This window comes from Gopherus flavomarginatus, chromosome 2 (assembly GCF_025201925.1).
Source record: "Gopherus flavomarginatus isolate rGopFla2 chromosome 2, rGopFla2.mat.asm, whole genome shotgun sequence".
In the NCBI taxonomy this organism is placed as follows: domain Eukaryota; kingdom Metazoa; phylum Chordata; order Testudines; family Testudinidae; genus Gopherus; species Gopherus flavomarginatus.
Window position 1 is genome coordinate 70101749 of NC_066618.1, and position 23622 is coordinate 70125370.

The 23622-nt window shown below is 41.0% G+C and overlaps 2 protein-coding genes across 2 annotated transcripts in view; one reads left to right on the forward strand and one right to left on the reverse strand.

The window, feature by feature from the left end:
- The window catches only part of LOC127044053 (uncharacterized), a 449887-nt gene that overhangs the window by 89701 nt on the left and 336564 nt on the right, over nucleotides 1-23622 (reverse strand). The gene's annotated exons all lie outside the window — the stretch shown is intronic.
- Nucleotides 10788-23622, forward strand: part of KCNH8 (potassium voltage-gated channel subfamily H member 8) — a 355845-nt gene continuing 343010 nt past the window's right edge. The window contains exon 1 of the mRNA XM_050938322.1: nucleotides 10788-10863. Within this exon, the coding sequence (XP_050794279.1) occupies nucleotides 10788-10863 (76 nt within the window). The remainder of the gene's footprint in view (nucleotides 10864-23622) is intronic.

Sequence of the window (23622 nt, forward strand, 5' to 3'; positions counted from 1 at the left end):
TGTGATTATGTTGTTGCTAGTGGTTTTCTTACAATAGAGAGAAATGTCCTATTCAGTTTTGTTAATCATAGTACATGCCTATCAAGACATACATGCTTCATGGGACAACACTCATTTCTGTATCTCTACTGTTCACGAATATAAAGAGAAGAAAATATATTAGAAAATATAAATGGAATTGCCAGTGTCACTGCTTTGGGTGGACTGCACCTCTGACCCCTCTTGGTCTCACCAAGTGAACCCCTTCTAGATCTAGGCTATCACAGGAGTCCCTCACTTTCAATCCAGGTGCTGGTTGGCAGTTCCATGTGTCTTAACTATGATTACCTTTGCATGACTGATTTGGTCTCAGACTCTGCATTTCTGTTCCCTCCAAGACAGTGACAGTGGTAATTAGTGATAGAACAGCTTCTTTAAAGTATTGTTTATTTAGAACAAAAGCATTTTAGAGAAAGTGTATCTCAAAACCAATAGAACGTACTGTATTTATATGTATTCTTTCCTAAGGCTTACCCTTCCCTGGGTGTCGGAGGACCAATTCTTTCTGATTCCTCCACAGTGCCAGCCTGTAATAGCTTCTGTGCCTAGACAGCTGCTCACAGGTGAACCCCTTGCTATTTTTCCTCTCCGAAAAACTTTAATTCTTTAGTCTTCTTTTGCTTTCTAGTCCACCACCTGGCAAAACAAGGTTTACAGCTTGTTGGAGACAAGATACAGAAACTTTTAATCTAAGCTGGCCCTTATTGTCTTTCTAATGTATACCTATGTATCCTTATCTGGGAAGCTTTCCTGTATAGTTCCCATTGAAATCAAGCACTATAGGCATATAAAAAACATCCACTAACCGCCATACAAGTGAGATCAGTGCATTCATACTAGAAAATATTATAACCCAGAATAGATTAACCCATAGCAATTCCTACCATATTCATATCCTTATTACATTTCAGCTCCATTTCTTTCATAACCAGTAAATAGATCTGTATGTAACCACACAAGACTGAAACACATTACAGAGCTTTCATAGGTTCAGTTGCTAATCTCATATTTTAATGTGTGAACTAAATTTCACATTTACAAATAAAACAAGATCTAAAAAAGCAGAAGTAATAAACATCACTAATATCATCCTCAGTTTCTCTTAATGAGACCGCCAAAGAAGTGATCACATTGCAAACTATGTTGAAGATGGCATCACAGTGGAAGACTAATCTTTTTTAATAGCTTTCTCCCCATCGTATAGCCGGCAGTAACTGACATGCCTCAGCTTATCAGAATCAGTCTGGGAAATCTTTAGTGTTCTCTTGATGAGTACAAGAATGGCAATTAAAATGTTAAAACAAATTAGCGTTACCATAGTATTATAGATATTCCCTATTGTTAGTACACTTTTCACACCAGAAATACTGATAAGTGGGCCTTATTCTGCTCTTTATTACATCAGTGGAAATAAAGAGTAATTGCACCGAATTCATCTGAGTTACATTTGTGTCAAACTGGTATACCTGATACAGAATCAGACTCTGTATCGGTTGTATGCTAAAAATATTAGAAAAAAGAACAAATAATTAGTCCTAGTATTTGCTATCATGTAGCCAACAAAATCACTCAAAAATAGGCTCAGGTGGACTATGTTATGAACCATTCTAAGGCTGGTGTTTGGAAAGTGATCACATCTAAGGGTTAAATCCTGTAGTCAGGGAAGTTTTCATGCTTACTTCCCAATGTTCAGTGGATCTCTGCATACAAGCAAAGCAGTACAGTTTCTAACAAATTCCTATGGATCTGGCTGTGGGAGGGTCAGTTTTACAGATCTGCACTTCAGAAATACATTTAGGGCTTAACAGATAATCCTGTATCTAGGGAGATGCTTAAGTGTGCTATCTTTGTTCAAAGTGTTTTATTGTCTACTAAATACAGAATATGCTTGATGTCACTACCTGAAGTCATAGTGAAAGAGTCTGCTTCTCTACTCTGACTGAGTTGTACCTTATCTTGCAAGTAACCCTCTTCATTTTAATGGGACAACTTCTGGAGAGAGGGTGGCAGAACTAGCACATAATAATCTTCCTTATTTGGAATGGCATTTTTAAGCAGATTTTTTCTTTTTGTTGAAATTTCAGGATTCCAGCAGATAACTATAAAGGATTCTTCCTTAACCCCAAATAATATATTAAAAATATAGCACAAATAAGACAACATGCAGGATACTTCGGTGATGGAGACTCTGGATAGTCATGTTTATGTTCACTAGGTATCAGAAGGAAAGCAGTGGGAACACTTCTAGCATTTATTGAACAGAACGCATGACATATTTTTTAGTGGTGTGGAATGCAACAAGATCCTCCATGTCAGTCCTATTTTGTTGTATGCCACCATAAAACAGGTAGGTGTTGTGTGACAGCCTTTCATGTCAAGGAAGTGCATGCCATAGGTCACTAAACACGCCACCCACTTCTGACCCTTCAGGAAAGCATTTTGTATTTTGTTATTTTCTCTGATACACAGTTTGTTTTTCATAATCTGTTCTCATTTTTGTCAACTTACACTTTGACCTCAGCATGGCAACTGTCAGAGTTTTCTTCTGATCTAAACTGGACTTGATTCTGGCTGAGTATTTTTTTTTTGTCTGTACATTGTTGTGCTGTTGAAGATTGTACTTCTATGCCTCAAACCAGAACTCAGCAATTTCCCTTTTAAACAGACGGATCCTCATGGTTGTAGGTGGTTATTTTGTTGGGTTGTTTTTTAGAATGATCTCCATAAATAGTATCAGAGGGATAGCTGTGTTAGTCTGGATCTGTAAAAAGCGACAAAGAGTCCTGTGGCACCTTATAGACTAACAGTCGTATTGGAGCATGAGCTTTTGTGGGTGAATAACCACTTCATCAGACGCAACCTCCATAAAGAGGTTGCTCGGAATGATCATCAGATGCTTAGCTGCAGATATTTCATTAAGACATTTGCTTTCAGAGATAAACTTACATACAAAAAAATATATACATACAAAAACTATGTTAAAAGAACATGGAAGAAATAGAATTTGATCATGCAGTTAAAGACTTTATCATAATGCATATGCACAAGAGGGCTAACTTAAGGTTGTACAATACAGGCAACTTTAATTCTTGCATTTGCTAACTTTTGAGTGTTTGACTTGCAATCTTAACGATGTTCTTTTAACACAGTAAAATTTAATTGTGTGGCTAATTTCCTAGGTTTTTAGAAGAGCAAACTGAAAAATCAGAATTTCTGTCATGTGGCATCATATTGACATCCACTTTGTTCATCAGCAGGGTAGAAATCTTTAGGTCCACTGCATGGACCTCTGCAAATGGAGCTAACAGAGTTACTGATTGCAGCAATAGGTTGAAATCACCTATGTGGCTCAGCACTAGAGGGGCATGAGACACTTAGCCAGAGTGTTTCACAAATATTTGCTGGCAGCAGAGGAATGGTGGGACTCTGGAATCTTGGGTTCTATTCCAAGCTGCGGATGGGAATGTACTCTCAGGGAATCGGACTCTTCCACCTATTTACCCCATTCTTATAGTGGGACTTGTCGGGCAACCTTAATGTTACCAGCCCAGCTTCTAACAAGGATGTGTAAACTCCCCACTATCAAATATGTTCCTGAATGGGGTGTTTTTTAAACTACCCGGGCCAAATCTTCAGTTTGTGTAAATTGGCATCACTCCATTAACTTAATTGGAGCTACACTGATTTACACCAGCTAAGGAACTTAGTAGATCTAATTCTGCACCAGTTTACAAAATGTGGTTTACATGGGATATAAATCTAGATAAACTTTGGCCCAGATTGTCCCTCATTTGACTGATGTTTAATTGCAAGCTGATCAGATGGATGAAATGCAAAGTATGCAGCTTTATTATTATACATGTTCTATTGTTGACATATTTAATTAAAAAGAAAAAAGCTCAGAGAGTGGTAAATAGGAGTGGTCACAGAGGTGTGCTTAGTGTTTCACTGTGATACAGTAATATTCCTAACAGGCACTATTTCAGTTTACATTAGCTATTTCATGGCAGATGAACGGCAGGTTGCCACTTCTTCCGCCTTTTCTAATGTTTTTAGACTCTTACCTAGTGCTCTCTCTCCCCCGGGGGGGGGGCGGCCCATGTTAGCAAACAAGTAAGCAGGTGGAAAATTCAAGCACAAAAGGATGACATAGGTAGACCTTTTGGATCAGTAATTAGATATTTGTTGTTAATTATTTTCAGTTGCATGGTTGCAGCAGTAGGTAGGATCAAACGTTTGTGCTGTGAAAGCAGAGAGCAGCTCGTAAATTGTTACATTGCAAGATGATTCATAATGATTCACAATATTCTTCAAGGAATTTGAGAAGTAAATATGGTTCATATCCAGCATGGGTTATTTTTTGTGGGTCCAGACCTGAAGGAATGAGCATTGTCCCTGTAAAATTGTTTTGATCTTGTGAAAGTGTGATCAAACATAAGGAAGGTTTCCTTGGACCTAACATGTACTCAGGGACCAGAGCAGCTGCACAGCCCGATTACTGTTCCTGGGTTTGGTGATCTATCTCATGTAGCCCTCTGCTCCTTCATACCAGTCTTGTGCAAGACTTGCTCACCATACCCCTGTTTCTGGGTAATCAATGTTGCTTAATAGAAAAATATGTAATGCATTAAATATAACACTTGTATTAAATTAGTGAATAGTTGGGACCTTATCGCTAAGCTTACATTTTGTATATTGAACAATCTAAAGCAGTGGTTTTCAATATTTTTTCATCTGTGGACCACTAAAAAATTGAAAAAGGAGGTGCAGACCCCTTTGGAAATCTTAGACATAGTCTGGGGACCCCCAGATGTCTGCAGACCACAGGTTGAAAACCACTGTTCTATGGTAATGACAGTCTTTTGCAGATCCCTTAGACATAGGCCACATATACATTTTCTGGTAGAACCGCTCTGCTGCAATCGATGTAGATGCTGCAGTAAGTGGATCTAGCTACATCGACTTCAGTTACGTTATTTACGTAACTGAAGTAGTGTAACTGAGATTGATTTACTGTGGTAGTATAGACCAGCTTATAGACTGCGGACTCTCAGAGGTCTGCGGAGCACAGGTTGAAAACCACTGATCTAAAGCAACAAACTTTGTTTGCTGGAATTATACTTGTAATCTAAATTGTAAACACCTGATTAACCTGGGTTTACAGTGGGGAGACACTGATGAACCGAAACTATAGCAATCCTATTAGACCCCAGTATATTATTTTTGGTGTAGTCTTTCTTTAAGTATCTGCTTACATCATGAACTCAGTAAAATGCTCAATGGCACTAATATAAATGAAGAGAGAAGGAATGGAATGAACTGTTTACCAAAAATAGTGATATAAGCATATAAACAGAAATGAAAATCAACTCTCCAAGTTACTCTTATATTGCTATCTTTGATAGCAATATAAGTGAATGATCTTGTAAAATCAGAATCTAAGGATATTTACTACTCAACTTTAAATTTAATATAACAAAATGTAAAGTGAATTTGCTGATGGCTAAGAATAAGATATAAATACTTTATTTTGGATTTTGTCTGTTCATATACTAGGAAAGTAAACACAAAAAGAGGGTAAATATTTGAATACCTAGTATGTGCAAACAACCAAAGGTTTCTATTTAACTAAAGCAAAAGAGGTAATTCTCCAGGACCTGACAGCAGACTTTCATTTGTCTGCCCATCACATTCAACTCCCTTTTAAATACTCTGGGCCTCTTAGGGGCATGTCCACACTGCAACTGGGAAATGTGATTCCTAGCTCGGGTAAACAGACTTGTGCTAGCTCTGTTTAAGCTAGTACACTAAAAATAAGAGTATGCTAGTTTGACATGTGGCATGGGTTGTGCCTCAGGCTAGTTGCCTGAGCTTGGACATTGGGGTGGGAGGGGCCTTGAACTTGGGCTACTAGCCACAATGTCCACACTGATATTTTTCACATGCTAGCTCAAGCAGATCTAGTGTGAGTCTGTCTACCTATGCTGGGAATCGCACCTCATACCTGCAGAATAGACATACCCTTATTCTTTGCTTTCTTGACCTTCCTGTTCTCAGCACACTACTGTTTCAAGCTGCTAATTTATCTCATTTGAGCTATTCCATAGTTACTGCTTTCCTATCCTTTTGAAACTTTTTGCATTTAAAACTCCGATGTAAGTATCAGATTGACTTCACTGGGACGACTCTTGTTAGTAAAGGATTGTGGAATCAGCCTCAGTTGATTTCAGCCCAATGTGCAAATAGAATGCCCAGTGCCAGCACTAATGCATTTCTACCTCTTACCTGTTCTTTCCTGTGTCCCACTACCCTCTAGTAGTTTGATGTCTATTTTTCATATGTATCTACTTTTTTAACTATTTGATCAGCTCTAGTAGTAACTGCAAGTTCTAATGGCTGTTCTGAGGCATATGAAATGAGTTTGTGGTCTGAGTCCAGTTCCTAGTTGTCCACAGTACAAAAGTCATGGTCATAATTGGCACTATTTTTATTACTGGTCTAGTACTATTTATATCATGGTAGCATCCACAATGTGCTATGCTCTGTTCAAGCATAAAGTGTAATACACTATCTGCCTATATTCCCCATCCTCTGCCCTGAAGGACTCATTATCCAGGAGACCTTTGTCATTTTCAGCTGAGAGGCCAAAGAATGAATGATATTAAAGATGAAATATTCTCTCTCCCTCATATGTAGTCTCTCTCTAAAACAGGGCAAAGGCACATAGATGATGCAGTTTGCATTGCAACTGCCAATGCTATTCCTCCAGCTAGTTGCTAGAGGGACTTCAGTCACTATGACACTCAGTCCTTCACCTTTCACCAGAAATGAATTCATGTTTGAAGCATGAAGGAGAGGTTGCCTGGCTGGTGTTAGTAATGTCTGTATTTTCATTCAATATAGATTTTTTTTAAAGTGCCTTGGTTAGGCTTTTCAATGACAGGATTTGTTTTTTATTTTTTCCCCTCATTTGCATTATGCAATCATTGTGAATTCTTTAGGGAGCTTTGCTACCCTTCACTGAACAGGGCTGGTCCAGAACATGCTGCGAAACCTACAGTTGCACAGGGCCCACAGGTCACGGAGACCCCAAAACTAGCACAGTGTTTGCTGCTGCAGTGCCAGGTGATGTGAAATACCATATGAGACACGATGAGCTGGCAGAGTTCTCTAATTATGACAACTTGACTTTTCTAGATAATCAGAACATCTGCCTGTCAAGGTGCTGGCTGGGGCAAAATGTAGGAAACTTCCATCCATTATATTTTAACTTCCTCCACAAACAGACACGAGTTGTGGATAAATTACTTATTCTCTTTCCTGACACCCCTCCTTCTCCACTGTACCCTGATTTGCATGATATAGGAGTTTGGGGCAGATGGAGGGACAAAGTCACAGACTGAATTTTGCCTTTCACAGACACAACTTGATGTGAACTATTTCACAAATTGCAAGGGCCACAGATTTACCTCTACTTTAGCAAAGGGGCCTTTCTGCTGCCTATGATAAATATGTGAAACCTAGTTTGGACTGAGATCTGCACCTGACTTAGGAGACAATATTCAGTGATTAAAAGAAATGAAATGTTACTCACAGTGTAACACCTACTTAAATTGGAGTATATAGGAGACTTTGGATACTTTTATCTGAGGGGCCAAAGAAACAATTTTGACACAGGAAAGTAACAGTGGCTCAGATTTTCAGTTTGCATAGTTTTTAATACTAAGATACCTTGCTCGTGCCTGGTATGAATGAGAATCTATACTAATCTACCATCCCTCTGAAGTTTAGTCAGTCAACTATTGTAGCTAATGATTCATCAGGAAGTTGAAGGCTTTTAAGGTGACAGCAGGTAAATGTAGGGCAGAGAGTCTCTCTACTCCAATGTTCCATTTAAAAAACCAGCTAGGAGCTCCCTGTTGCTGAGCCCCAGCAGCACAGCTGGGACCCACCAGTGTTTCCCATGGGCTTCCAATACAAGGAGGATTGGACGGATTAATGTAATCTCTGCAAAATACTGCTGTATTTGCAATGCCAAGGTGAGGTTGTCATGGGCAGGCTTTATGCTGTGCAATAAAATCAATGCATCAGCATCTTCTTACCCCAGGAATCTTCCTCATCAATCCTGTTGCAAAGAACATTTTTGACCCTTTTGTGCCCTCATCCTTGGTACTTCTCTTAGAGAGTGAGAAACCACATCTTATTTTCATTGTCAAAAGGAAGGGAAGCCACAAAGAATTAAGCACTGTCAGAAATAAAAATAAAAGAGGCAAAAGAAACTGTGAAATAATGAAAGCCAGGGACCCTCTGTTTAATGCACAGGGATTTTAAAACCTACCCTTGCATACCTCCTGGTGAACCTCTTTGGGGACTGAAAGAACAGAGAGATGTTTTGCCACCACAGCTGCTACAGTAAATGAAATGACTTTACTCTGGGGAGTAATACTAGGCAACAATCAAACAGCAACACAGCCTGAGCAAATCACTAGTCTCAACAGAGGAGTGGATTTCATGCATGCCAATATCACTCCCTTCACTCCCCTTTTCTCTCTACCATATAAACTTGTCTTTCTGTGCTGTGACATGCATTTTCACACTTCCTTTCCTTTTGTTATTAAAATGTGTTTTTTTTTTTCAGGTTAGGCAGAACTCCTGAATCACAGGTTGGGAGATCTTCAAAAATAATCTAAAAACACTGTATAGGAAAACAAAACCAACCTCTAGGGTCTAGAGTAGTCCCAAAATGCATACAACTCATTTGAGATTGTACTGCTGTTAGAATGTGGATAAACTCCTGATCTTATAGACTAGAGAGCATCCATAGTTTCATTTATTTATACACAAAAATCTGGAAAGTTTGTTCTTTTTACTAAATAGGATCCTGTGCTTTGTCTTGCAAAGTTATTTCCCACAAAATTATGGCTCAAACTATTCGGTGTGACACAAATCAAGGAAACAACGTTTAAAAAAAAACCCTTCACAATATTTAAAAATTGTCGTGTATAGGGAACTAAAATGCATTTCTTACAAGGCAGTAAGTGAGGTGAGCAACAGCAACAAGGAAGTCGTTCTCTTATTAAGAGACTAATAAGGCAAATTAAAAGGAGAAGGGGGTCTGGGTAAAAGACAGACCCTGCCAAATCTTCCCAGTTTTTGGCTCCAGCCCCACAAATTGCACTACCTGAATGGAGAACAAGTCTAGCTTCTCCTGTTGGTCCAAAGTGATTCACACCATGAGGCATCTAAGTGCAACAGTGCTGCAAAAATGACAATCCACAACCCGGTTCCTGCTGGATTCTGCCAATTTTTAGCCCATCTTCCCAACTTTTCTGCAGAAAAAAAGAAGAAATGTAGACACCTCTCACATACAAAGAGGGGGAGAGAGAGAGATTCTGATACCCAGTGCATCTTAGTTCAATAGAACAACAGTTATCTGGATCCTGCCAGCTTTCGCCTATGCCACCCAAGTCCCATGGTTATCTATTTCCACTGCACCTGGTTCTGATGTCCTTCTGAGCAACAGCACTGCAGAACTCAGATCCAGTATCCCAGGTGGACCCAGTTAGATTCAATTTCTGGATACACATTTTTGCAACATTGCTATATCACAATACATTGGGATTGAGACTACTTTAGTGGAGTAAGAGAAACTGCATACTTATTAAGTTTAGATAGTAAAATCAGAAAGGATGCAGGGGAAAAAAAAGGTGGATCCAGCAGATACTAGACTGGGTACAGGGGGAGGGAGTCAGATCTTTTAGGAGGAATAGTAGCAGCAACACTTATTCTCTCTTTTAGTGGTACAATTTGTAGCTTTGGGCCAAAAATTGGCAGGCTCCTGATGCCAGGTTTTTGCAATACTGTTATATCAGGGTTTACATTTTTAAGGTGTAGTTTGGATTTGGGAGCCAGAAAGTGGGAGGATTTAGGTATTTGCAACAATACTGGGTTTTTTTGGGAGGGGGGAATCTGGATTTTTGGGGGTTGAAATGGAATCTATATTCTTGTGTTCTATTTAGGCAATAGAACTAAAACGATTGAGGCCAAAAAAGCATCTGGAAACAGGTTTTTACAGCTCTATTGTGTTGGGATTCATTACAGCCTGGATTTTATTAGTGAGCTTGTTCTTTAAGCACTAGATTTTTTTTTGGACTGGTGGAGGGGTGTGACTGACTGGATGCGGGAGCCTCAGCTGTTACCTTTCCACTAGAAGGCGGAGTATTGTCAGATGAACCCGAGTCATTTGCAATCCCAGCTGCCTTAGCATCCTCCCTTACCCCCAGCCCATCTTTCTCCTGGGACTGCGCCCCTTCTGCCCACGTGGCCCGCCACACACGCCAGCTAGAGACTCCGCCCTCCGAGGAAGGGCTGAACAAAGCGCCTTGGGGGCAAACAACCAACCCTGGAGCCACGCGCCCGCCTCCCCACGTCGTGCAAGGAACCTCCCACGCGCACACACATACAAACCCCTCCCCGGGTCCTTCTCACCAGCCAATCACGGGGGGAATGGAGCGCGCGGCGGCTGCTAGCGGGCGGGCTGGAGCTCCGGCAGCTGGTGGAAAGGGGGAGGCGCCGAGCTCTCTCTAGCCTGTGCGTGGCCGGGGAGAGCGGCGCTTCCCGGGTTCGGTGAAGGCTCAGCGGCTCGCGCTCCCCCCGCCCCATTCGCTCTCCCTCCGCCCTTTGCAGTTTCTTTGCGAGCCGCCCTCCTGGACAAAGTTTGATGGAGAATTTCGCACCGCGCTGGAAAGATGCCGGTGATGAAAGGATTGCTGGCCCCGCAGAACACCTTCCTCGACACCATCGCCACTCGCTTCGACGGCACGCGTGAGTCGGGGGCAGGGCGGGGCGTGGTGGCCCCTTCCGAGCCCTGCAGCGGAACCGGGGGGCTGCCGGGGAGAAAGGGGCAGAGCTGGATGTGGGTCCGGCATTGTATGCACCCCTCTCCCCTGGTTACGGCTGTGCGGCTTAGCAGCGGGCGGCGGGGTGGTGCTCAGCCACTGGTGTGCTGGGTGTCGGCTGGGGCAGCGCGCCAGTTACCAGGACACCGGGATGCGCTTGGCGCCTCTTCGGGAACTTGCAGGGTTATTCCCGGACTGCGGTCCCGGCCGTTCCGAGCTGTTCTCTGCATGCAAGTTGTAGGCTCAGGCTGCTGCTGCTTCCCGGGGCTTTCTGCTCCTCTCAGCTGGCCGCGTGGTACCGTGCAGCGGGTGCAGCCCCCCCCCCCCCCCGAGAGTAGGGAGCGAGGAGAGGTGCAAGCTTCAGACTCGGGACGTGGCTTTGAAAGTCTCTTTTTTTAAAAAATCTTTGACAAGATTTAAGCTTTTAATCAGGTTTTGTGTTGGGCAGACAGCTGGGCAGGGGATTGTTGAATGAATGTCTGCGGCGGTTTAATGAATGGGTTTGGTATCGGAGTTGTGATTTCAGGACCCTGGACAGGTCCCGCTCCTCTCCCTTTGCGCATCACTTACCTTCCAGCTGTTTTGACTTAGTCTTACCACTTGCACCCAATTTCCTGCCACTTTCCCTCCCCTCCGCCCCCCGGCTATTACTGCTTCTCGAGTCAAGCCCTGCTCAGCGGTTCCCTTGCGATGTGCTGCATCAGTATGTGGAGTTTGTTCAGGGGCAGAGAAATAATTGACGACTGGAGGCTCTAGGCTGTTGTTTAGGGGCTCCCTGTACCTAATGAGATTTTTGTAGTTTAAACACACAACAACTACTACGGGGGAGAGAACTTTTCGCCAGCGTAAATCTTCTTTTTCGGGGGGTGAGGAGAAATCGGAAACGACTCATACTGGAGTGAAAATAAAATCTTTAAACTCGTTTAACTTAGGTTTTCATCTTCTGTCAAACATTTTGATGTTTATATACTTGTATCTATTGGCATGTTTTATTACTATTTTGGTGTTAGTGTGAGATGAAATAACTGAGCTCAATTACTATATCAATAACTTTGTACAATCTCAAGCCACATAGTCACACAAATAACTGCAGGGAAACAAAATCACATTACAACTGTCTCTCTAGTCTGAGGGTAGCTTGAAAACATAATTAAAGGCTTCTTTAAATCTATATTCCGTTATAAAGTAACTTTTAAAGTAGCCTTGTATATACTAACAAAATAGGTATAGCTCTTCATCACAGTATTCCAAGTATCTCCCTCCCCCCCCCGTTTTTTTCAGTTAGAGAGTTTACAATCAACTATCCAGGTGTTATTTATTGGAGGTTAATTCTTGCAGATTTAATGTTGTAAGGTTTTTGTACATGATACTGTCACTTGATTAAAAAAATAATTCCCCTCTGCTGTCTGCTTAGAAACTCCCTACAATGGTTTTCAGTTCAAAGGACTGAACACAGTGTGTGGGGAATCTACTAAAAAACAACTTCAGAGATCATTTATTTTGGCAGGTTCAAATTGGCTAAACTCCGTGCTAGTGATAAAATGTTTTAATTATTTAAACATTACTATAAGAATTTTATTATCTGTGTTAAGAATGACACCTTAGTGTTTGGGATGTTTATTGGGTTACTTGAATCTTAAAACTAAGCACAATTTCTCATTAATTTATGCAGATTAAAAGAATTGCTGCTTAAATTTAGCTGTTGTGGTCAATCCCTTATCCTTTCTAGCAGCAACGTGTAAAACAAAAGCATTCAAAGACACATATATGGCACTTATTTGAGTTTTTAAGAGGTTAAGTTTTGTATGAGACCTGAAGAAGAGCTGTGTATATAGCTCCAAAGCTTGTCTTTCTTGCTAACTGAAGTTAGTCCAATAAAAGAGATTACCTCACCCTCCTTGTCTTGTTAATGTTTTTGGAAGGCTTTTAATAAATACATTATGTTAAGTATGACATCTTTGTGAATACATTCTGAAGTTATTGAAGGGGGGGGAAATCTACGTGAGTAACTTACTTTAAAATAAGAAACTTTCACACATAGTAATACACATTTGCACAAAGTAATGGGGAAACATTTTTCTTGATTTCTCTATTGAGGAAAATACCCTTGGTTTCAGTGGAAGTTTTACCTTTTAAGCATAACTTTGGGATTTGGCTTCAATACCTGATGAACCTGCATTATTTAGAAGACATTACCATGGACAAATATATTTCTGCCTTTAAATGCTCCCAAAAATTAACAACAGATAGTCTTATCATTGACTATGTATTACTGAGTGGGACTGATTGGGATCGGACTACATGTGGAGAATTGTACTATCTGGTGTAAAGGGGCAGCATCTGGCTCTTTATTTACAGATCAGTAATTCTCAACTTTTCCAGACTACTGTACCCCTTTCAAGAGCCTGATTTGTCTTGCATACCCCAAGGTTCACCTTACTTAAAAATTACTTAATTTCAAAATCAGACATAAAAAATACAAAAGTGTCAAAGCCTGTAATTTTACTGAAAAATTGCTTATTTTCTCCTTTTGTCTGTGTACAATTTTAGTTTGTGCTGACTTTGCTAGTGCATTTTATGTAGCCTGTTGTAAAATGAGCCAAATATCTAGAAGAGTTGATGTACCCCCTGGAAGATCTCTGCATACATCCAGCGGTACACACACCACTGGTTGAGAACCACTGAGGTAGATAATGCATGTTTATATTATTCAAATATATCAATTGAAACAAATAACACAAGTTGTTAAACTATATTGTTCCCTGAAGAATGATAATATAGATCAAGTGCACAACATGATACAGTTTTAAATCTTCAAAAGTAGTTTTTTCACTTTGATTTGATATAATCTAGTTGTCTTTTTTTTTTTTTTAATCTAAAATTAATTTGCAAAGTACTTATTCCTGTGGTGGTTTAACAAGATTTTTTTCATGGGGGAGAGGGAAATGCTGTTTTGTAAAGTCTAGCGCAAGCTCTGGGCCCAAATCTGCAAACTCTTAAGCAAGTGAGTAAGATTACTCACCTAAGCAATGTAGTAATATCAATGATACTGCTAGATTAAGACAAGTTACTCAATGTATAACTCTCTTCATGGGATCAGGCCCTTTGTGTTTTTTAAATATGATTATATATTTTATTTTGGGATTGACATTCAATATTTAACACAGAATGTTACATAAACTATTTTAATTTCAGAGGTGATGATATTCTGTTATAACTATTTTTTCTGCATGTTTTGTTACAGTAATGATGTCTGTAGTTAACAGACCTCCTTTTATTTTAAGCCTTTGGGAAGGATATATTTTTGTTGTCATCAATGATAGACTAATCCACCAATGCATCTTTAATCCAGAGGAGAATTAATTCTAATTCTGGGCAACAGTGCAGAAAAGGATTCCAGAAAACACTGGAAAATATGCTTCACTTCACATAGCACTTAATGAATGAATTTTCATCATAATATTTATCTTGGTTTTAATGTTGTGCCAACTTACCCATATCATGAAATACACTGTGGGGGAAAAAACAGAGAATCTAGAACATTTGTAAATAATATGCACCCTCAAACATCCATGTTTTGTTATGTACTTTAGATACTCAGAAGTTTCATGGTCATCATAACTGGTTGTATTATAACATCTGTGTTAGACTGAAATATAGACAATGATCGTCAAACTATCGAATACATGTCAGTCACGGGGAGTCAGGGCACTGCAGGAATTGCTCCATCCCTGACAACACATTTATGCCCAAAAGCAGACTTCTTTCTCACATACAAAGCAGGGCTTGCACAGCTGGAGAAATAGGCTGCACCCCTTAAGTCGTGTAGTAGCAGGCATGCTCCCTCTGCATTCTGGAAACCTCCTGATGTTTCCCATGTGGTGCTGTCTCTTCATATTGCCACTGCCTTGAGGCTGTGCCTAGTGGGCACATAAAAACTGCCATATTGGGTCAGACCAATGATCCATCTAGTCCAGTATCCTCTCTTCTGACAGTGGCCAATACCAGGTGCTTCAGAGGCAATGAACAGAACAGGTAATCATCAAGTGATCCATCCTGTCACCCATTCCCAGCTTTGGCAAACAGAGGTTAGGGATGCTTCAGAGCATGGTTTTGTATTCCTCCCTATCCAGGCTAATAGCCACTGATGGACCTGTCCTCCATGAACTTACCTAGTTCTTTTCTGAACCCTGTTCAAATCCCACAATCTAGTAAAGCTCTCAGGAATTTCTCCACAAAACTCTTTTAATTGGAAAATGCTGATTCATCAAAACTAAAACTTTTTGTGGGAAAGGGGGTTAGTTTTGACAAATGTTTTTAGAAAAAAAAGTTGAAAAAGAAAGCTCTGATGTTTTCAAAACATGTAACTTTGATACTTTCAACAAGAAAAAAATCCAGTTTTCTGGTTCAAAATCTTTCAAATTTTGAATTTTAAGCTCATTATAGTTTATTTTTTAGTAATAAATGGTTGACATCAAAACAAAACACTTAGATTTTCTTCAGATTTTATCTCTTTGAACTTTTTTCAGATTTTTTATTTTATTTTTTTTGTCCTGTCTGGGACAGGATTTCCCACAATTTCAATTTTTTACAGATTTCGAAAACTGTTTCCCAGAAGCTTTACAATCTAGACTGTATATTAGAAAAAATTTCCACATCAGAGCCTGATGCTGCTGCTGCTTCTGTTGTAGATTCTTACACTACTTTCCTGTGGAGCAAGGTTAAACTACATTTTAGTAAATGGACATGCCTAACTAAATTGTGCGGAAAACACATTATTTCTCAGTGAGATTTTACTCCCTAAAAATAAAATAAATAAATTAATGGAGGTACCCTATCTCCTAGAACTGGAAGGGACCAGTCTAGGTCATCGAGTCCAGCCTCCTGCCTTCACTAGCAGGACCAAGTACTGATTTTACCCCAGAGCCCTAAACGGCCCCTCTTAAGGATTGAACTCACAACCCTGGGTTTAGCAGGCCAATGCTCAAACCACTGAGCTATCCCTCCCTAAAACCTCTCTAAAGATGAAAATCTGGAATTTTATAGTTGTTTTTCAGTGCTTTCTGTACCAAATGTTCTCAAATTCCAAATTAAATATGTTTTTCCCCTGATTGCTAGCCCTGTAAACTAAATCTAGGATTTAAGTCAAGCTTGCTTACCATTAACTGATAATGACCTCTCTGTAGGAGAACTTACACCTTTAGTTACACTGTTTTCCACTTACAACTAGATTGACACACATGCAGACTCATTACTGTCCACATGTTGGTAAACAAGAAAGAAAATACTCCAGCTCTTAGGTTAGGTTTTGAATTGCTAGCAGGAATAAAAAGCAGTAAAATATTTTTTTCACTGAATGTAGAGAATGAGGCTACTGTGTGTATTATTTTTACAAATCTCATGTGCAACTCAAGTTGTTTGATATTAACTTGCTTGACTGATAGGAGTTTAAAGCAAAAAAAGGCTGTTAAGGGAGAACCTCACAGGAAATGAAACTATGGCAGATATAAGAATCTTTGAGGAAAGGTGTCTGGGCCATCAATGGGGAAGAAACTACCTGTCTGGCTCTGTGCAGGCTAGAATGGTTTACTGTCCCCAACCCTAAAACTTGTTATCAAAGAGCATCTAAACCCTCAAAGATTTTAGAAGGGGCTGCCTAGTCATTTGCCAGCCTGTCACCTATTCACTCACAAAGTTGTATGAAGTGAGGAGAAAATGCAGCTGGGCCAGTCTGTTTCTCCCTGATAGATATAGGGTTAGCTGAGCTGAGGGGAACTTACAAAGGTATAAATCATATCCATCTGTATAGGCTTTTTATTGTGTTAACCCATTTTCCTAAATGCTTTCTACTTTTGAGGAATTAATAAATGATGCTTTTTTTTTTTGATGATGCTCTTTCTGCGTCACTGCAAAGTATACTGTTAGAGGCTCCTCAGGGAAAAATATTGTGTACCAAAGTTGAGTTGAGATTGTCATTAACATGGCAGGAAGCCAGGTCTGTCACTGTAGGAGTGCCCTTGAGAGGGACTAAAAGGGGTCTATGCCACAGTTCACCCTCTAGCCATGATGTGAAAATAAACACACATGATTTTGAATATAGCAAAGAGGCCAGATCTTGGCCCCAAGTCTGGCTGCTTGTGCTACTCTGGCAATGATATCTGAGGTGCCAACTTAACCAGCTACCTGTGCGTTCTCACAGTGCAGGTGAGTTGCTTGATGTTATAGGGTTGCTTTGTCTGGCTAATCCCTGGCTGCTGTTGCCAGCAAACATAACTTCGAGCAACCCTTAGTCTGACCTAAGCTTTCACTAGAGACCAGCCTGGATGCTTCAGGATCAAAAGAGTGTAAAGGTGACTAAAAGCTAGGGTGACAAGATGTCCCATTTTTAAAGGGATAGATCTATTTTGGGGACTTCTTCTTATATAGGTGCCTATTACCGCCCCACCCCATCCCGTTTTTTCACAGTTGTTATCTACTTAAAGCCACCTTTGCTCCCTAGTTGCTGAGCTGCACCAGCTACAGAAGGGCTAGTCCTGAGGGTTTGGTGCAAGAAATATGTTACATAAAAATCACACCATTTTACGCGTTGCCTTTCAGAACAGAGCTGTGCTTTAAAGAGGGCTCTTTCTTTTACAATTGGATTCTGAGGTGATTTTTCTTCATAAAATATTTATTTGAATTAAGTTAATTTATTTTGTCTTGTTCTGTCTGAGACTAGAATTTATTTAGGAGTGGAGGAGAGTCATTCATCAACTGACTAATTTTGCAGAATTGTATAATTATATATTTAAGGCCCAATCCTCAGCAGTGACCAGGTGACACCACACAATTGAAAGGGTGCCAAAGTGGCTCTAAGATGGTGTCTCAGTCCAGGGGCATCTCTTTGATCAGGTTCCCTGGTAGAAGTTACAGCAGCCTCCTGCACCAGGGGCCAATGACCTCAAGAGATTATCATGGCAGTTGGGGATGATCAGTGTGTATAGAAGATCTAGCCTTGCTCACTTTCTTCTCAGCAATGTGGGGGTAAGGGCTGGTGCATGAGTTGCCACGAACAAGGAGTATTCATCATACAGTCAGGTAAGATGACTTCAGGACAACTTTCCACTAATGGAGCTGTCCTACTACAGAAGAGGATCTGAACTATAGTTCTTTGCACTTCTAAAGCATCTCTTAAAGTTTTACAAACAATAACAAGTGAAACCTCACATCGTCACATGGAGGAGGTAAATAATATTGTCCCTATTTAACAGGTAATTGGAGAAGAAAAGCAATGTGAGTAAGATTCAGTAAAAAGTGAGTGGGAGAGCTCGGACTAAAAGATTCCTGACTCCCAGTTCTGTACTCTGATCATTAGTCAACACTAGCATAAGAATGCCCATGCTAGGTCAGACGAGTGGTCCATCTAGCCCAGTATCCTGTCTTCTCACAGTGGCCAATGCCAGATGCTTCAGAGAGAATGAAAAGAACAGAGCAATTATCAAGTGATCTATTCCCTGTCATCCAGTCTTGGCTTCTGGAAGTCAGAGAGATAGGCAGGAGGTTGTGTCTCTGACCATCTTGACTAATAGCCATTGATGAATCTATCCTCCATGAAGTTTTCTTAATTCTTTCTTGACCCCAGTTATATTTTTGGTATTCAGAACATGCCCTGGCAATGAGTTCCACAGGTTGACTGTGCATTGTGTGAGGAAATACTTTCTTATATTGGTTTTATACCTATTGCCTATTAATTTTAATTGCATGACCCTTGGTTCTTGTGTTATATGAAGGGGTCTTTCTTGAGTGGCAACAGCTAATTTAAACTGCATTTTGTATGTATAGTTGGGATTGGTTCCCAATACGCATTAGTCTGCATTTATCAACATTGAATTAAATCTGCCTTTTTGTTGCACAGTCACCCACTTTTGTGAGATCTCTTTGTAACTCTTCATGGTCTGTTTTGGACTTATCTTTAGTAGTTTTGTATCATCTGCGAACTGTCACTGTTCACCCCTTTTCCAAATCATTTATGAACATGTTGAAGAGCACTGGTCCCAGTTCAGGTCCTTGTGGGACCCCACTACTTACTGCTCTCCATTTGGAAAACTAACCATTTATTCCTACCCTTTATTTCCTATTTTCTAACTAGTTACTGATCCATGAGAGGACCTTCCCTCTTAGGCAAGATAAGCAGTCATGGGATAAGAACCTTTGGTGAGGGATCTTGTCAAAGGCTTTCTGAAAGTCCAAGTACACTATATCAACTGGATCACCTTTTTCCACATGCTTGTTTACTCCCTCAAGGAACTCTAATAGATTGGTGAGGTATGATTTAACCTTTACAAAAGCAGTGTTAACTCTTCTCCCCCAAAATCATGTTAATCTATTTATCTGATAATTCTGTTCTTTACTTTAGTTTCAACCAATTTGTTTGGTACTGAAGTTAGGTTTACTGACCTGTAATTGCCAGGATCACCTCTGGAGTTTTTTGTTAAATTGAGCATTGCATTAGGAAGAGTTCTAAAATTTTGTATTTAAGTTCCTTCAGAAATTCCTTCAGAATTCTTGGGTGTATACCATCTGGTCCTATTGATTTATTACTGTTTAGTTTATCAACTTGGTCTAAAAACCTCCCCTACTGACACACAAATCTGGGACAGTTCCTCAGATTTGGCACTTAAATCAAATGGCTTCGGTTTGGGAATCTCCTTCATATCCTCTGCAATAAAGACTGATACCAAACATTAATTTAGGCCTTGTCTACGCTACAGAGTTTTGTTGACAAAAGTTATATAGACACTCCCAAAGTGCTATAATTCAAATCAATATTGCATGTTGATACCTGCTTCCTCTGTCAGCAGAGCACGCCCACAGTTGGGGCCCTATCATCAGCAGTGTGAGCAAGGCTCTGTGGGTACCTATTCCAAAGTGCAGCTCTACACCTTCTGCCGCTAGTTCTTGTAGGAAGTCGGAGCGGATCTCTGCACATCTTGGAACCAGGATGAATGTTCCATGATTCATTGTTTTCCATCCCAGCATTCCATGGGCTTCTGGCTTTCTTTCACAGCATTTTTTCAAGGCCCTTGTTTGCTGTGCACTCTGGCATCTTTGTGTGAAGGGATGGATCCCACACTGCTTTCCTATGCTATGATAACTGTCATTAAAGTATCATGAACGCACTGCAGTTAATCATGAAGTTCCTAACTGAACAAGACTCCCAGATACCTGACATGGTGTGTGATATGGATAGGAGCAACCTGGATTTCTTTTGACGTTCACGGAACAGCTACATATGGTGGACTGTCAGCTTTGGGCTCGGGAAACAAGCTTTGAATGGTGGGAGGATTGTATTGTCAAGCCGGTCTGGGATGACAAGCAGTGGCTACAGAACTTTCAGATGTGGAAAGCCACCTTCCTGGAACTGTGTGCAGAGCTCGCCCCTGCACTGTGGTTCAAGGACACCAGAATGAGACCTGACTTATCAGTAGAGAAACACATGACAGTCATAGTATGGAAGCTGGCGATTGGTCAGTCACAAATCAGTTTGGAGTTGGGAAATTGAACCTTGGGGCTGTGTTAATACAAGTGTGCAGGGCAATTAATCACATCCTGATATGAAGGACTGTGACTCTGGAGAAAGTGTGTGAAATAGTGAATGGCTTTGCAGAATGGGTTTCCCTAACTGGGGAGGGGTGCTAGATGGCACACAGATTCCAATTTTGGCACCAGACCACTTTGCGATGGAGTACATCAATAGAAAGGGTGTTGCAGGTGCTTGTGGATGACTATGGGTGTATCACTGACATCAGTGTGAGGTGGTTTGGGAAGGTGCATGACGCACACATCTTTAGGAACACCGGCCTATATAGAAAGCTGCAAGCAGGGACTTTCTTTCCAGACCAGAAGATTACAGTAGGGGATGTTGAAATGCCCATTGTGACCCTGGGAGTTCCACCATACCCTTACAGCGATGTTTCATTAAATCTTACACAGAAAACCTGTATAGCAGTAAGGAGTGGTTCAGCAACAGGTTGATTAGGTGCCAGATGATGGTGGAATGTGCCTTTGGCAGATTAAAGATATGCTGGCGGTGCCTTTATGGCAGGTTAGATCTTAATGAAGATAATATGCATGGTGATAGGCATGTGTCGTACATTGCATAATATTTGTGAAGCTAAGGATGGAAGGTTTGCTCAGGGGTGGAGTGCTGAGACAGCTAGCTACCAGGGCTATTGGAGGGGCCCAGAAGAGGACAGTTTTAATCAGGGAGGTTTTGAGGCAACACTTTGAAAATGAGAACTAATACTGTATGTATCTGTGATTAGTACTGCAATGTTACATTACATCCAGTTTTCCTGGGAAGCAATTGTGAAATTTTGGGACTTAAATTCCAGTAAGCAAATGATGAAACTGCCTGTGTATGTCTTGGTAGTGCCTGCTATCTCCATTTGTAGGACAAAAAAAAATAGTTATTCAAAAACTTTGCTGTTATTGCACAAAAAACAACATGTGCACACACACGAGCACTCTTGGTGGGAAAGGAGGTAGCAGGGAAGGGCAGACTTTCAAAGCTGTGTAGTTCCAGCTGTCATTTTGCAAGTTGTCCATGGGGGTGGAGTGAATGGGAAACCAAGGAGTCTGGGAAATCAGAAAGGAATGTGTGGGTGGAGTTGGAGTGGGGGGTGGCACACAGAAAAAAGTTCTGAATGTGCTGTGGGGAGGGTGGGCATGCATCTGCTCAGTCTATCTCATTTTTTAAGGACTTCAGCATTTGCGTTCGCTCCTTCATTACTTTAATCATCCACACAGTAGCATCCTTAACGAACTCCTAATTTTCTTTTCTGTCTGGTCTTTTGGCTTCCCTTCACTCTCTGCATTGAAAAACTGCAGTATATCCTGGAACATGTCTTCTTTGCTCCATCTCGGGCACCTTATCTAGGGAGGTGCTCAGCCGGTGTGCAGGCCACATCTGCAGAATCATAAGAAATAATGCACAGAAACATGATTGTTTACACTTCGATGCTGCGCATAAACTAATCACTTTCTCACTGACCCTTCGCAAGCACACATCTCAGTGAACACTGAAAGCATGGTGTCTTGGGAAAGGGGGTGCTCTACATAGGGAAAAGAGCACTCTGGAAGGGTTGTGGTGCAGCCAACTAGGGGAAAAAAATTCTAAATTCTCTCACACTTTTTCATTGTCATAAACAGATAGCTAAGGGTTAATGTCTCTTTCACCTGGAAAGGAGTAACCTGAAACACCTGACCAGAGGACCAATCAGGAAACAAGACTTTTTCAAATCTGGGTGGAGGGAAGTTTTGGGTGTGAGTTCTTTGTTCTTTGTCTTGGGTCTGACCCTCTCGGCTCTGAGAGTGATTTTCTATCTCCAGCTTTCTAATCTTCTGTTTCCAAGTTGTAAGTACAAAGACAGTAAGACAATAAGGTTTATATTGTTTTCTTTTGTATTTACATGTGTGTAGTTGCTGGAATGTGTTAAATTGTATTTATTTGGATAAGGCTGTTTATTCATTTTTTTTCTTTTAAGCAAATGACCCTGTATTTGTCACCTTAATACAGAGAGACCATTTTTATGTCCTTTTTCTTTCTTTTTTATATAAAGCTTTCTTTTTAAGACCTGTTGGAGTTTTTCTTTAGTGGGAACTCCAGGGAATTGAGTCTGCAGCTCACCAGGGAATTGGTGGGAGGAAGAAGTCAGGGGGAAAATCTTTTTGTGTTAGATTTATTAGCCTGACTTTGCATACCCTCTGGGTGAGAGAGGAAGAGAGATTAGCTCTCTCGGTACTTCTGTTTTCCAGGACTGGAAACAGGGAGGGTGGAATCCCTCTGTTTAGATTCACGGAGCTTGCTTCTGTATATCTCTCCAGGAACCCAGGGAGGGAACACCTGGAGGGGAGGAGGGGAAAGGGAAATAGTTTATTTCCCTTTGTTGTGAGACTCAAGGAATCTGAGTCTTGGGGTCTCCCAGGGAAGGTTTTGGGGAGACCACAGTGAGCTAGGCACTGTATAAATCCCTGGCTGGTGGCAGCATTATCAGGTCCAAGCTGGTAACTAAGCTTGGAGGTTTTCATGCTAATACCCATATTTTGGACGCTAAGGTCCAGATCTGGGAAAAAAATGTTATGACAGTCATGGTAGCAGGTATCTTACTCCTGAGGGTAAGCAGGAAAGCAAGGGCACATGTACTACAGGCTTGTGGCTTCTGCCCTGGTCCCTATGCTGCTCACCTGTGTGCTGTTTTGATCCCTGCACAAGTGATTGCCGAACGGTGTGGGAAAGCTTCCTGCAATGGGGGAAGGAACAAAGCAGCTCTGCCAAGGAACCTTTGGCAGAAGATCGCAGAGCATCTCCAGGAAAGTTTCCGAGACATCTCTGTGGAGGATTCCTGTGAGATTATGGCATGCATCAACACCCTGTTTCGCCATATTGATTAGCTGCACAGGGAAATGTCCGGCACACAGAAATACAGCTAGTCTTGTATACTTCTATACCCTGAACCCACGTCCACACTACACAGACCACTTACCAGGCATCTCCTCTCCTGCTTCTTGCTCACCAGAGAGCAACTGCTGAGACTGGCTAGACACCTCTGGAGTGGTAAACAGATCCTGGCTGTCTGCACCACTGAGCAACCCTGCTCTGGGCTCCACATCACCGTCTAACTCCTCTTCATCAAGGACCCTGTCC